Source organism: Rhinolophus sinicus, chromosome 17 (genome assembly GCF_057876585.1).
Source record: "Rhinolophus sinicus isolate RSI-liver-muscle chromosome 17, RSI-T2T, whole genome shotgun sequence".
NCBI lineage: Eukaryota > Metazoa > Chordata > Mammalia > Chiroptera > Rhinolophidae > Rhinolophus > Rhinolophus sinicus.
Window position 1 is genome coordinate 207,514,979 of NC_142517.1, and position 13,669 is coordinate 207,528,647.

At 38.3% G+C, this 13,669-nt stretch overlaps 1 protein-coding gene across 3 annotated transcripts in view; it reads left to right on the forward strand.

Annotated features, from left to right (window-relative positions):
• GIGYF2 (GRB10 interacting GYF protein 2) overlaps positions 1 to 13,669 on the forward strand; it is a 119,051-nt gene that overhangs the window by 61,995 nt on the left and 43,387 nt on the right. For 2 of the 3 annotated variants that reach the window (XM_019739766.3, XM_019739768.3), the window contains 4 exons: positions 8,899 to 9,078; positions 12,471 to 12,688; positions 12,780 to 12,942; positions 13,029 to 13,217. In XM_019739766.3, coding sequence (XP_019595325.3) covers positions 8,899 to 9,078; positions 12,471 to 12,688; positions 12,780 to 12,942; positions 13,029 to 13,217 — 750 coding nt within the window. The remainder of the gene's footprint in view (positions 1 to 8,898; positions 9,079 to 12,470; positions 12,689 to 12,779; positions 12,943 to 13,028; positions 13,218 to 13,669) is intronic. The other variant, XM_019739767.3, reaches the window with a different exon arrangement.

Below are 13,669 nucleotides of genomic sequence, written 5' to 3' on the forward strand. Positions count from 1 at the left end.
CTGATCATGTGGAAAAGAATGCTGGTTTGTTAAGAGGTCTTTCTTTACCCAACACAAACCTTAACAACTCTGGAGAAAGCCTCCAGAACTGACTTGGAGAAGGGGTGCATTTTTTCCCTCTAATCTGGACCGGTCTTTAGTAAGTTTGCATAATCTTACTTAAGAGTTTATTTAAAAGTTCAAAGGGATAAAATTCCCTGCAAGATTTTCTTTCAACCGTCTTTCCTTATATAGTGTGTCGAAGTGTGAGATATTTCATTTACTAATCTTTTTCCCCCCTCCATTTCTTTGGGGAAGATATCCTTGTATAAGGACTTTTAGGTATGAATTGATTAATTGATTTTTACCAGTTTTCTTTGCATAGTCCATCTCATCAGAATGGCTATCACTAATTCTAGAATTAGTAATATAGGTAATTTAGTTTCCTGAAATCTTTCTTGGGGGGAGGGGCAAGGAGGCAGACTTCTTTATTTTTAAGGCTGTGTGCAGGGACCTTGAATAAAAATAAACTTGTTTGGTACCTTGTACTTATCTTTAAAAAACACACGTGTGTGAAAGAACTGAAGGATTGTCTTAAGGTATGCCTCAGTGGTGTTTCCTTAAGGAAAAGTATGATGACATGCAGTAAAACATAGTGTTCAGGGTACAGAAAATTTAACTTAACATCTAAATAGTGTTTAGCTGGAAAACATCTGTGATGCAGCTTGTAGCAACCTTGAAATGAGCTGTGGGGTGGCTTTGTATAATGCCTTACTGAGCAGTACTTTTCTCCACGTCTATTAGCTGCTGATTTTAAAACTTTGATCAAATGTCACATGTAAGAGGATCTTAGAAACAAAGGCTGCGATTATTCAAAGTAAAATCATGGAAGGCCTGCTGGGAAAATTATTAATGTAGATCAATATAATGCTACTTAGAAAGTGAAATCCGTCTTTGTAGATTCCTTCCCGCTCCCCACAATTAAAAAATATATTAAGTCTTTCTTTGTTTTATTAATGCCAAGCATTTCAATACAAGTTCAGACACAGCATTGGAAACTGACCTTCAGAACTAGAGAAGGTAAACGCATAAAGGAAGGACTTGTGATGTGATGCTTGTTTCCTGCCTGTGCTGGTAGGAATTATACTTTACATCAGTTGCCAGTTAACTGATTAGGGGAGGAAAGCCAGAGTAAATACAGTGTAACACTGCCTTTCAGAGAGCAGAGGTACTGAAGTGTATCTGCCATGTGTCTTGAACAGACACTATAGCAAACAAGATAGTGAAGGATTTTACCAAACTTAGAAGCTTCTTTCCATAATATACTCCATTTCCGAATATATTGAGGCAAAAATTATTTGACAGAATGATCATCAAGAAAGAAATGTCTCAAGTGAAGGTGTGTCCTGGTTTCTGCATTTCTGTAATTTGAAAGTCTGCTATGGCCTGTACCCGGTGATTCCTCACTGCTAACTGCATGGGTAGTGTAGACCAGCTCTGGAGTGCCCACCGGGAGCAGAGCGTGCCCGTTACCGTAGCCTGTTCATTCATTTCTGGTGCAGGCTGCCAGGTTAGCGGAGGTGGCACTGGTGATAGGCCAACTTCACCCCCAAACACGTGGGCCCTACACAGCATTAGTGATTTTAGGTGGCGAGGGCTGTAAAACATCTCTTCTATGAATGAACATAAATGCTAGGTTGCTGTTCATTGATTGATTGATTTTTTAATTCAAAATCATAACGATTAAGCAAGGTGCCAGACCAGGGAGGTTGTTCTCTATTAAATTCACTTCTCTGCCCCAAGGGTGTTTGGTTTTCTTTCTGGCTGAAGTAATTCAGTATATAGTCCATAAGTGTTCCACACTGTAGTTGAAAACAATAAAACCTTTAGTTGAATGTCCTGCCAGTGTTTATAGGGAATCTCCCAATTTCAGGACGTCAGCCCTGGTGTCTAGGGTTTCTCTAGTGTTCTTTCTTGCATGGTCCACTTAGCTTTCTTTAGAAGGTGCCTGTTCTCTTTCCAGTTCTGCATCCAGGCTCACCTTCGGGTCGCCTTCCCCAGAGGTTGCAGGCAGCATCTGGGTGCCTCTCAGCGGAAGACTGAGCACAAGGACTGGGGGAACATGGGGCACATTCAAAGCCCAGGAGGCACTTTGCAAAGAGATTCTCCCTTCCAGCCCAGAACTGCTGTGTTTTCGGGACCCATGTTAACCAATGGAGCGGATTGCTGCCCCTCAGGGCTTGGGATGGGAGAGGAATTGCAAATCTCTGGATATAGAATTTAAACTACTCCATCTAGCCACCGAGAGTTTTGTTTACAAGTAATTGTGGGGGTGGGGAAGTAGATGTGTACACCTGGATGGGATTCCCTTTCACTGTTTTCTCTGGCATTAGAAAATATTTTTAGTGTTGATCAGAGAGTATATATCTGAATAGAGGAATACAAAGTTACTTGCAAGAAAAATCTGCACATAAACAAGCTTCAAAGTCTGTCCCATAATTCCACGTTTGCTTTTGGAGTTGGGGCACTTGTAGGTTCCAAGTCTCACAGCTGTAGATTTTGTTGGCTGAGCGCCTCCTTGCTCCATCTGAAGTTTTCCATAAACACGGTTTTTGGCTGTGTGTCAGACATGCACACAGGTGCCCTTTTACTGCTCTTTCTCCTTAGGAAGTCCACTCAATTAGACCAGACTAAAACCAGTACTGCATTTTTATTTTATTTTACTTTTAGAAGAATTCTATTCTGACTTAATACATGAAAGCAGAAACAAGTATTTATTGCCACTGGGGAAAATACTTAGATATGTAATACCTTGTATTGTAGCACCTTTTTATACAGTTTCAGTTACTGTGATGTAAGAAAAAACATGTATTATACAGATAATACAGTTTGCTCATAAAATGGTCATATTTGCTATATTGAATAGAAAACAAATACATTTTACATTTGTGTTTCTTTACATTTTGGCCGTTATAGGTACCTTTAAGACTGACAGAAACCTTAGACCCTTTTCCCTGAAAAAAGGAAAAAGCATGCTAACATAATATGTGCTTCCAGTTCAAGGATTCGTAGCCTGGGGCTCATTTATTGACTGTAGATTAGGACTATTTGGTTCAGGCATTAATTTGTAAATTATCCAATTGCATGTACTTTTAAATCAGCTTGTTTACAAATTAATCTGTTAAGATTTTAAAAAGTCACCCAGAATACTCACCTTTGTTGTGGTGCTATTGCCATAGGAGGAGGGAGACTTGGACTTTAAAGGCTGAGAAAGGCCTTGGGCTGCCCCTCACTCGTTTATCCCTGGTCACTGTGGAATCCCAGAAGAATTCTTCGACATGAAAGGAACTTTAGATATTATCTTCTAAGTTGCCTGTGAATGACTTTAATACTTACTATTATTCTAAAATTATGTCAGTAAGATACAAATGTATTTATTTTTTAGCTCAAATTGTTCAGGTGAAGTTTTCTTTGGCACCTCCACTCCCCACCCAAATTTATACAAATGTAAGTCTACTGTAATCAGTTAGTTTCTAAAGGGTTTATTTTAATATTTTAGAGCAATTTTTACATACAGTATAATTTTTAGTTACATTCATAGTAATTGAAAATGTATATTAGATAGTTCTTAAAGTTATTTTTTTCTCCTCAAAATAATTTCTAGAGTAAAATTTTTATGTTGGATAAATTGGTCTTAATATTTTTTTCAGGGGTATATTGTTTCTGCTGTAAGATTCAACAAATTTAGTTCCATCTTCCCCCTTTTAGAGATGTGGGCAGTCTGTCCCCAACTTGTTCCATGCATGGTATGTCTGTTGCTCTTTTAAAGCTTATTAGATTTAGATCTCAGATCTAACTCTTCCTGCTTTAGTTTTTCTAGAATTTCTGGCTACTTCTGATGGGTTAATTTGTGAGTAAACCCTGGATTAGGAGTTTGAACACTGTATTCTGTTTCTGATTTGGTCACTATTCAGCTATGTGACCTTGGGAAACTCCCCTACCAGGTATCCCTTTCCTCAAGGGAACAGTAGAGATGATAATGTTTGACTTAACACGTTTGTTTATTGTGAGGATCTGAAGAGATACAGCAGTGTATTTTGTCAACTGTAATGTATCAAGTCATTTATTGTGTGTCCACTGTGGACCTGGAGCGGAGGTGCTATGTCTATGTCTCTTCTTTATTTTCAGTCCTATGTCTTCAGTTGGGTTTGTCCGTGGAGGAGGTACTCATGTTGATGTTTACTAGAGGTTTGAGTAAAACAAACAAGCAAAAAATGGTAGAGAAAGTAGTACTATTTCTCGGGGAAAATTTTTGGTAGTACTTATTAAAGTTGAATATACCTTATGACCCAGCAATTTCACTCCTAGGAAAATACCAACAAAATGTAAACGTTCGTCAAATTCCATATCCAAGAATGTTATGTTCATAGCCCCATAATTCATAATAGCAAAAAGTAGAAGCAACCTAAGTGAGCAGTAGAGAAGAGGAATATGTTTGGTCTGTCCTTACTACGAGGTCCTGTAGAGCAGCAGCAAAGAGCAAGCTGGGATTCTGGGTAACAGTGTGCGTGCCTGTCCTGTAGTGTTCAGGGAAAGAAGCTGGACAGCAACGAATGTTCCATTTTTATAAACATGGTTAAAAGCACGGAAAACTAATCTTTGGGGCTGGAAGTCAGACTAGTGCTTCTCGTGGGCAAGGCTGATGGGGAGGACATGAAGACACGAGAGCTCCTGACGTTCTCTTGCTTTTAAAAATCGTAGGAGGTAGTTATGTGGATGGATGTGTTTGCTTTATGAAAACTCTTTGAATTGTACATTTGTGATTGGTGTACTTTTTGGTAAGAATGTTATACTTCAACAATAAGTTTTTTAGAAGGTAGGGGAGGAGATGTGTGAAGTCCATTTAAAAGTGCTTGGATCTTTTTCACCCTTCTCTTATGAAAATGGCAGTGACCCCTGAGGGTAGAATTCCACATACCTGGCACTTACATATGGATGGGATAGATTTGGCCTGTCAGAATTACATTATTCTGGTTTTCCTTGGTTTACCAGAGAAGTTGTCAACTAGATCTTTCTATTGCACTTACTCATTATGCAATATTTGATACATCAAAAAGTGTAATGCAGTTTTAAGGAATTATTTTGTGGAAACAAGCACTAGGTAACAAAATCTGAACTCCTTTATTACAGAATTTTTGAACTAGCATGGGCTGGTGTTTGTGTCCAATCAAGTGGCCTCACCTTGTGTACACAAGCGCTCTTCAAAGTGTGTAGATCAGAATTGGAGCCAGAATTTAAAATCAGGTCTAGTGACTCCAAGATCTTCATTCTTTCTTTGGTACTGTGCTCTTCTTTATCTTCCACATTTCTGTCTCAAATCCTTTCTGGGACAAGGAATGGCATAGGTAGTCATTCAAACTTTAGACATGCAGGTTTTCCAACAGGTTGAGAATTACAAGATAGTTTTCAGTAAGTAGGAAAGCCAAACTTCTTCCTTTCTGTAGTTTTCTTATTTTGACCTTAGTCTGTCTACATTTTTCTTATTCCTAGGTGCTAATACGAAAAGTATGTATAGGACTTGACAGTTACAAAGGTAAAGAAGCTGTTAGTTTATTTAAAAAATGCAAACAAACAATTCACATTAAGGGAAATAAAGTCAGTAAACAACAGGAAAAATCTTTGATATGAAAAATTCATATTTGAGCCACATTTGTATACCATTTTATAACTATTAAAGTAGTAAAAGCTTTAAAAAGATACAACGCTTAAAGTCGATAATGCAAAGTGGTGTGGTGGCTTGACCCTTTTTTAGGAGGGAAAAGGTATGTCATGTATGAAGTCCGTCATTTTGACCTAGTAATTTCAGTTTCACCCTTTGAAGTTTTTTTCAGAAGAAATAGTTCAAAAAAGCAAAACACATGTACACACAGGTATTTCTTATCTCATTATCTATAGTTCTCAAAAAACTAGTTATAAAGCAGTGGGGCAGTGGGGAATAATCTGCTGGATTATGCTACAGCAGCAAGGTATATTTGGTATGTACCCATTTGTATTATTTGGAAGCTATATAATCACAGAGAAGTATTTGTTATCATAGATGAAAAGTAGATTATAAAATAGGTATACTGATTGTAACTGTAATACATAAAAATAATAAAGTCACGTAAAAGCTAACCACAGATAGAGTTCTAGTTCTAGATTGAGGGACTACTAGTATTTTTAATAACTTATATTTTTTGTAGTTTATCATCTGTTAGGAAGAATTATAATGACCAATTTTGATGAGTTAAGCATTTTGTCATTAGTGCTATTTTGCTTAGCTTCTACATTCATTACATTTTTTTTTCCCCAAGTCAAGTTGTCCTTTCAGTCTTAGTTGTGGAGGGTGCCGTTCAGCTTCAAGTTGTTGTCCTTCCAGTCTTAGTTGTGGAGGGTGCAGCTCAGCTCCAGGTCCAGTTGCCGTTGCTAGTTGGCAGGGGGCGCAGCCCACCATCCCTTGCGGGAGTCGAGGAATCGAACTTGGCAACCTTGTGGTTGAGAACCCGGGCTCCAACCAACAACTGAGCCATCCGGGATGGCAGCTTAGCTCAAGGTGCCGTGTTCAAGCTTAGTTGCAGGGGGCGGAGCCCACCATCCCTTGCGGGACTTGAGGAATTGAACTGGCCCATGTGGGAATCGAACCGGCAGCCCTCAGAGTTAGGAGCATGGAGCTCTCACCGCCTGAGCCACCAGGCCGGCCCCCGTTCGTTACATTTTCAAAGGCTTAATGTCAAAGTAGATGAAAATGAGTGGTTCAACTATCATGTTCCCAAGTCATTGTATAGTACCTGGCACATACGTGTATCCTGCAACTCATTGATTACATGGGTTAATCTATTGATTACATGGGTTAAGCTATTTCCCATCATTTATCAATTTATATACATTAGTGATTTCTTTGTTTTAAATTTGTTCTTTCATAAGTGTGCCTACATTTTTTCATCACATAATAGATGTGGTGCTTTGTAAAATGGGTTATTCCCTTTTAATTCTGAGCAAGAAAGCTTGCAAAGTCTTCAAGCCCTTCTAACCCAAGGCCAGACATATGGGATATGTCTGTACTTGAATCCATAAAACTTGCACTTAGCTTGCAATAAATATTTATTGAATGAGTCAGAAGATTAACTTTTGAATCCTATCTGTGCCATTTAAATAGTAGTGTATGATTTTGAACAATTCTCTTGGGTTATGTTTTTGAGCCTCAATATTCTCAGCTATAAAATGGGAAAAATATTTTCCAATACTGAGGATTGTTATGAAGATTAAATCAGTTTAATGAGTGTTTTTATTATCTATGGCTGTGTAACAAGTTACCACAAAACTTAGTGGCTGAAAACGGCCAACACTGATTCTCGATTATCTCAGTTTCTGTGGGCCAGGAAGGAGCAGCTCAGCTAGGGGGTTCTGGCCTGGGTGTCTCATGAGGCTGCAGTCACCGCAAGGCTCAACTGGGGTTGCAGCTGCCTCCAGGCTTGTTCATGCGGCAGTTGGCAGGCCTGGTTCTTTCAGAGCTGCCTCATGACATAGCAGCTAGGTTCCCTCAGAGAGAGTATCCAGCAGGGAAGCTTCATGTTGGAAGTGACAGCTCATCACTTCTACTGTATTCTGTTTGTTAGGAGAGTCAGTAAGTCCAGCCCACACGTGGGGTGGGGGAGATTACACAAATGTTAGAGGCTGCCTGCCGTGATAAGAAAGCGTAGTGTTTTTCCTCCCATTCTAAGTTCTTTTATCCTTTAAAATAGTCTTCATCCCTTAAGAACAGTATCTGATAACAACCTAACAGACATTTGGGCAAACAGGATGTTGAATCATGATGCTAAATGGACTATAAGAGGATGACCAAAAAATAAAATGTCTTCGTTTTCAGGTGCCACTGTACAATTTTGTTTTTCGGTTTTCAGTATGGTTTAATGAAAAGAATTGAGGTTGTCAGTGAGTGAATATGTAACTTTTACTGTTATAAACTGAGGATATCAGTGTATGTTCTGGATTTTCAACTACTTTAATGTGAAATTTAAATAATCTGTTATGAATTATATATATTAGCATATGTGGGATGGTGATTAAAGAATCTGTTTACACAGTTTAGAATTATCTTGTCCTTTGAAAGTGCCAATTTAGTTTACTTGGTATACCAGGATATCTTTTACTGTTAATGTAGCTCTTCAGTTGCATCAGGTTAGACATAGCTTAGCTTTGAATTTTGTTCAAAAGCAATTCGTTATATGCCTGTAATGTTCTTCCTGCTAGAGTGAATGAAAAATTATAGCTCACAATCTCTGCCTTTGAGTTTACAATCTGTTTTGGAATAAAAGAGGGAGAGAAATTTGCAGATATCCTGTTTGGGCAGAATCATCAGTAGAAGTTGGTTAAATTAAGTTACATCATATAATTTAAAATATTGTTTGACTTAAAAAAAGAAAGAAATATGTGCTGGTAAGGAAAGATTGTCAAGTTACACTGTTAAGTGAAAATAGCAAGGGTACAAAACAACATGTATAACGTTCTGAGGGTGGTGTTACGTGAGTGCAAATGAGGGGTCTATGTGTACATGCATAAGTCTAGCTGTGGACAGTTTTGGGAAGACTTGGTAAGAAACTCCTGGAGAGTAAGACTGGGGGGGGTCTTGTGTAAGGGGAAAGTTGACTCACTTTTCATTGCCTGCCCCTTTTTTTCAAAGCATATATATTTAAAAATAATTGCCCAGTCTGTTAGCATTCAGCTTTAAGAAATGTGTTTAATAATATATATGCTCATTTTATTTACTGCTCTACCTGAACATTGAAATGCACACATTTGCAGAAGAGCTTGATTTGAGCAGTCAAGTCTATTTTCAAAATCCTTCTTGGCTCAGGCTCACGTTTCTTATTTTATTTATAGGGAGACCAAATTTTGAGGAAGGTGGACCAACGTCAGTGGGAAGAAAGCATGAATTTATACGATCAGAAAGTGACAATTGGCGTATTTTTAGAGAGGAACAAAACGGAGAAGATGAAGAGGGAGGTTGGCGACTAGCTGGATCAAGAAGGGATGGCGAGAGGTGGCGGCCTCATAGTCCTGGTAAGAATTCTGTTGAGGGTTTGGTGGAAATGGTTAGGGAACAAGTGGAAAAGATAAACTGTTTTTTTAAAAAACAACTGGAGTCATTATTTATGTCATCACTCAGTCTTATTACTACAAAAAATTTCAACAAAAATTCCCTACATCTATTCCCTACATCTAAGTGATTAAAATCACTTATTTTTCTGGGGCAAATAGTGTGGTTTAATGGGAAGCACCTGCTCTTAACTGCACAACCAAGAAGAGAGTTTCGTTTGGTTTTGTCTAACTCTAAGTCTTTGAGTCTTTTTTTAGCATGCTTTAAAACTTATAAATGTATAATTAATTATACGCTCTCTTAGGGACATGTGCTCCCCCTAAAATGTTTTTTTTTTCCCTGCATAAGAAAGAATTCATTCTTTCAATTTTTTTTTTGTCCTGAAAATGTGATTTATTCTTATTTGAAGAATAAACTTTAAACCCAGGTCAAAAACAATCACAAGTTCATTTTTTTTGTCCCTCTAACTTTAGAAAAAGGAAAGAGAGTAGTAGCGATTAGTGGTTTTATAAGTTCTTCTGTTCGACTTTGAAGAATGCTTCAAACTGTTTCTTCCCTGACATTAGATATGCTGGTAATTGAAGACACTGGTGCTTTGTGTCAAAGTTCATTCCCTACCAAAGTGCTGATTCCATGCCTCATGATAATCAGATGCCACTCTAGTTTGAATCTTGGGGTCATGCAGAACTGACGCATACACAATGTGTACATGTCTTTTGAATTTCACGTGCATAATGTAAGATTTTATCTATCAATCATGTGCCAAGGGAGCTTACCTTTATTAGAGGAACTTATAATAATGTAAACTGTTTTCATTTGCTTTTTAAAATCAAGTTATTAGCAAAACCACTAGTCTTGCTGTAAGTAAACATTATGACAGGCATTCAGTGTGCTTTATGGAGTGGTGGGTAGGTAGAAACTTTGTGAAGTCAATCTTTGGATGAAGTTATGATACTTTATGACTGTTTCTTGGGTGAGTTTTCTGTCATTAGTGGGCATTGTTTACATCACAGTTATCGAGGCAATTCTCATCAGTCTGTGTCCTGGGCAACCAAATGTTATCATTCTCTTCAAGGCATCACAGCAGTTTTTGCTGAGCTTGCCTGTAAGCAGAGGGTTTGTAGACTATGTTCCCAACAAGCATTCAGTGAGAATGGACAGGATCTGGGCTGAGCGAGAAGAAAAATTCCAGCTGATCAAAAACAAACAAGGTGAATGTTTTGGAAGATGAACAGTGTTTCTGAGCCCAAATGTCTGATGTTGATTCTGTTAAAGGGAGTTGAACAAAGTAAAGTTTAGTGTCATATTTTACCACTGACCCTCCTCAACCAACAACTACGATTTTGGATATATATTGTCTTTTTCTTATCTTTTCTAAATCTTTCTCCCTAATGTTTGGCTTTCATGTCAGTTTTATTTGTCATCAACTTGACAATTTCCCCCCAATTTTTATCTATATAGTTTTAAAAGATAGTTTGGGGGAATATAAAGATATATGGAGCTGGAAAAGCACTGTGAATATGCCTTTTTAGAAACGAATAATATCTCCTCTTTCAACCCATCATATTAAAAATTGAGTCTGATTATATCCGTTGTTATGTTACTCTTCACATTTCTTAGATTTTAGTTAATCTTTTATTAGAATTTGATTAAAATTTTAATATAATGATTTTGACGGATTTTTATCTTGTGAAAATAGTATCACACTAGTTCTGATGTAAGGTCTATAAAGCAGTGGTCAGTCTAACGAGCTGCAGATGTGCCTTACCTGCTACATTTACTTTCATGAATAAAGTTTTATTTGCTATTGGTAAGACAATGAAATTATGGGACATACTTTTATTAAAGTAGGGCTCACATCTGGGTATATATGGAGGTGGAAGCATTAAGGGCAGCTGAGCATCTACTCTGGGAGCTGAACTTAGGAAAGTCAGTAAGAGAAACATGAGCCAGATGCCTAGAAGGATAGATTCCTATCACGGTGCATACTTACAGACGGGTTAGAATAGATAGTAGCAGACGGAGTGCTCTGGAATTCAGCACTTGATCACGAATACTTCTTTTGAGTAATGACTCTAGGTTACATTTAAGGAATCTGCGTATCAAATTCCTTAGTTTTCATAGAAGGTAGTAAATAGTGTTCTGTTGTTGAAAGTAAAAGGTGAGTGAGGAGTGTGGGAATGATGTTTCCTTACCTTTTGTGAGTGGTTGATAAGATACCTGTATTTGACATTTTAATATTTTGCCCTTTGGTTTTCAGTTTGATTTTCAGATTGCTCATTTTAGCAAATTGAGCCTCAGCAGTAAGAGCATTTCACTTTGGCCTCATTTCTTTGTGTATCTCCCACAGAGAAAGCAGTCAAGCATAGAAAATTCAAATAGGTTAAAACCTGCCTCTCTTTTTAAGACTCTCTTAGACTCAGGTTTGTCACATTTTAACAAGTTTCCCTTTCATTTTTAGAAAAATACTTTAGGATCTTTTATTCTTAAGCAGTCTCTTTTTGTTGGATAGTGGATATAATAATATGCTAGGGTGGGTTTAGGAATGTCCTTGGGGGTGTTATATGGAAATAAAAATTCCCTAGGGAGAGTTAAGAGATGAGAGGATAAAAAAATAAAAAAATAAAAAAGATGAGAGGAAGGGAAAGAGGAAGCATGTTATTGTGGAAAAAGCCAGAGAGGGTGTAGAAATGAATTATAATTCTGCTTTGCTAGTTATTTCTGCTGTCAGAATTTTGATTTTTTAAACTATAAAATTAGGGTAGTAAGCTATATAAAATCTCTGACATTTGTCAGTACTATAATTCCATGACTTATTGTTGGGAGTCAGAATTACAAAAGGGATCTTGGTGCTAGCAAGTAGGCGTGATGGTTTTGATATTATGAATTGACACAGGGAACTGGTCTTAGCCATAAAGAATATTTCCATGATAAGAAATGCTTGAAGACCTGCCAAAGGGAAGGCATGGGTCTTAGTATGGAAAGATACCCAATGCTGCAAGTCTAGGCCATGTGAGTGGCTAATCAGCATTTCAATCAGATACCTAAGGCTTATTAAAAATATATACTTTTAATGAAGTGTCCTTTAAAAGTGATTTGTTTTAAATGTATCTTTAAAAGCCTTGGAGTATGTCGTAGCTCGGTCCTTAATGAAGTTACCTATTGTCACTCAGTGATGGTATTCATATTCTGAGCTCGGAACTTCATGTAATTTGCCCAATTTTCTCTTTAGTAGGTTGATCCATTTGAATTTGCTTTTCAGTGGTAGTTCTCTCCTTTATTCCCATCCATGGTTTTCTTTTTCCAGTGCTGTCATAAAACGTCTCTAAGGTTTCTGTCCCCCTCCTCATCCCAGATGGCCCTCGTTCTGCAGGCTGGCGGGAACACATGGAACGACGGCGAAGGTTTGAGTTTGATTTTCGAGATCGGGATGATGAACGGGGTTACCGAAGGGTGCGCTCTGGCAGTGGCAGCATCGATGACGACAGGGACAGTTTACCAGAGTGGTGCTTAGAGGATGCCGAAGAGGAGATGGGCACATTTGACTCCTCTGGCGCTTTCCTCTCTCTCAAGGTAAAACGTGTGTTTCAAATGGCATGACAGGCACTGACCTTCTACCAAATCCAAACATGGTGTTAACTTTTGGCTGTATTTTTTGCTACAGAAAGTGCAGAAAGAGCCTATTCCAGAAGAGCAGGAGATGGACTTCCGGCCTGTAGAGGAAGGGGATGAGTGCTCTGACTCGGAGGGTAGCCATAATGAAGAAGCCAAAGAGCCTGATAAGACAAATAAGAAAGAGGGAGAGAAGACAGATAGAATAGGAGTTGGTGAGGCGCAGTTTTGTCTTTTACCTTTTTTACTATCGAACCAGAAGTTTCCTAAATTGTTAATTTAAGATTACTTCATGTTACAGAAGCTAGTGAGGAAACACCCCAAACCTTAACATCATCTGCTAGACCAGGTACTCCTTCAGACCACCAGGCTCAGGAAGCACCACAGTTTGAGAGAAAAGAGGAATCCAAAACTGAACAAACAGAAAAAGCTGAAGAAGAGAGTCGGACAGAAAATAGTCTGCCTACCAAAGTGCCCAGCAGAGGGGACGGTATGTATTTATGAGGGTGACAAGCATTGGGATTCTGCTGGGGCCGGTGATCACATGACAATAAGAAAGGCTTCTGTCTGTACCTTCTAGAACTACTTCCAGTGGTGAGTTCCTAGGATAGATTACTTCACTGGTAAACCTAGTCAAACACTGCTTCCCACAGATGTGTCCATCCCTGAATTCACCAAAATAGTTAGAGGAAGGAAGATGGAGCTCAGGAATCTCATTTCCTGGGTTGTTAGGACATAACCACCCTGGTCATTCCAGCAGACTGGGCTACTGATCCTCTGCAGTCATTTGATTCCCACATCAGACAGGTACTTTCTTATGCTGAGATGTGCCAGATGACACACCAAAATGCCATTGTTTCAAAAGAGGCCAAAAAGGGCTGGATGAATCTGTGGCAGTCCCATCACCTTTACTAGAGAATAAGCTTAAAGTATATTCTCCAC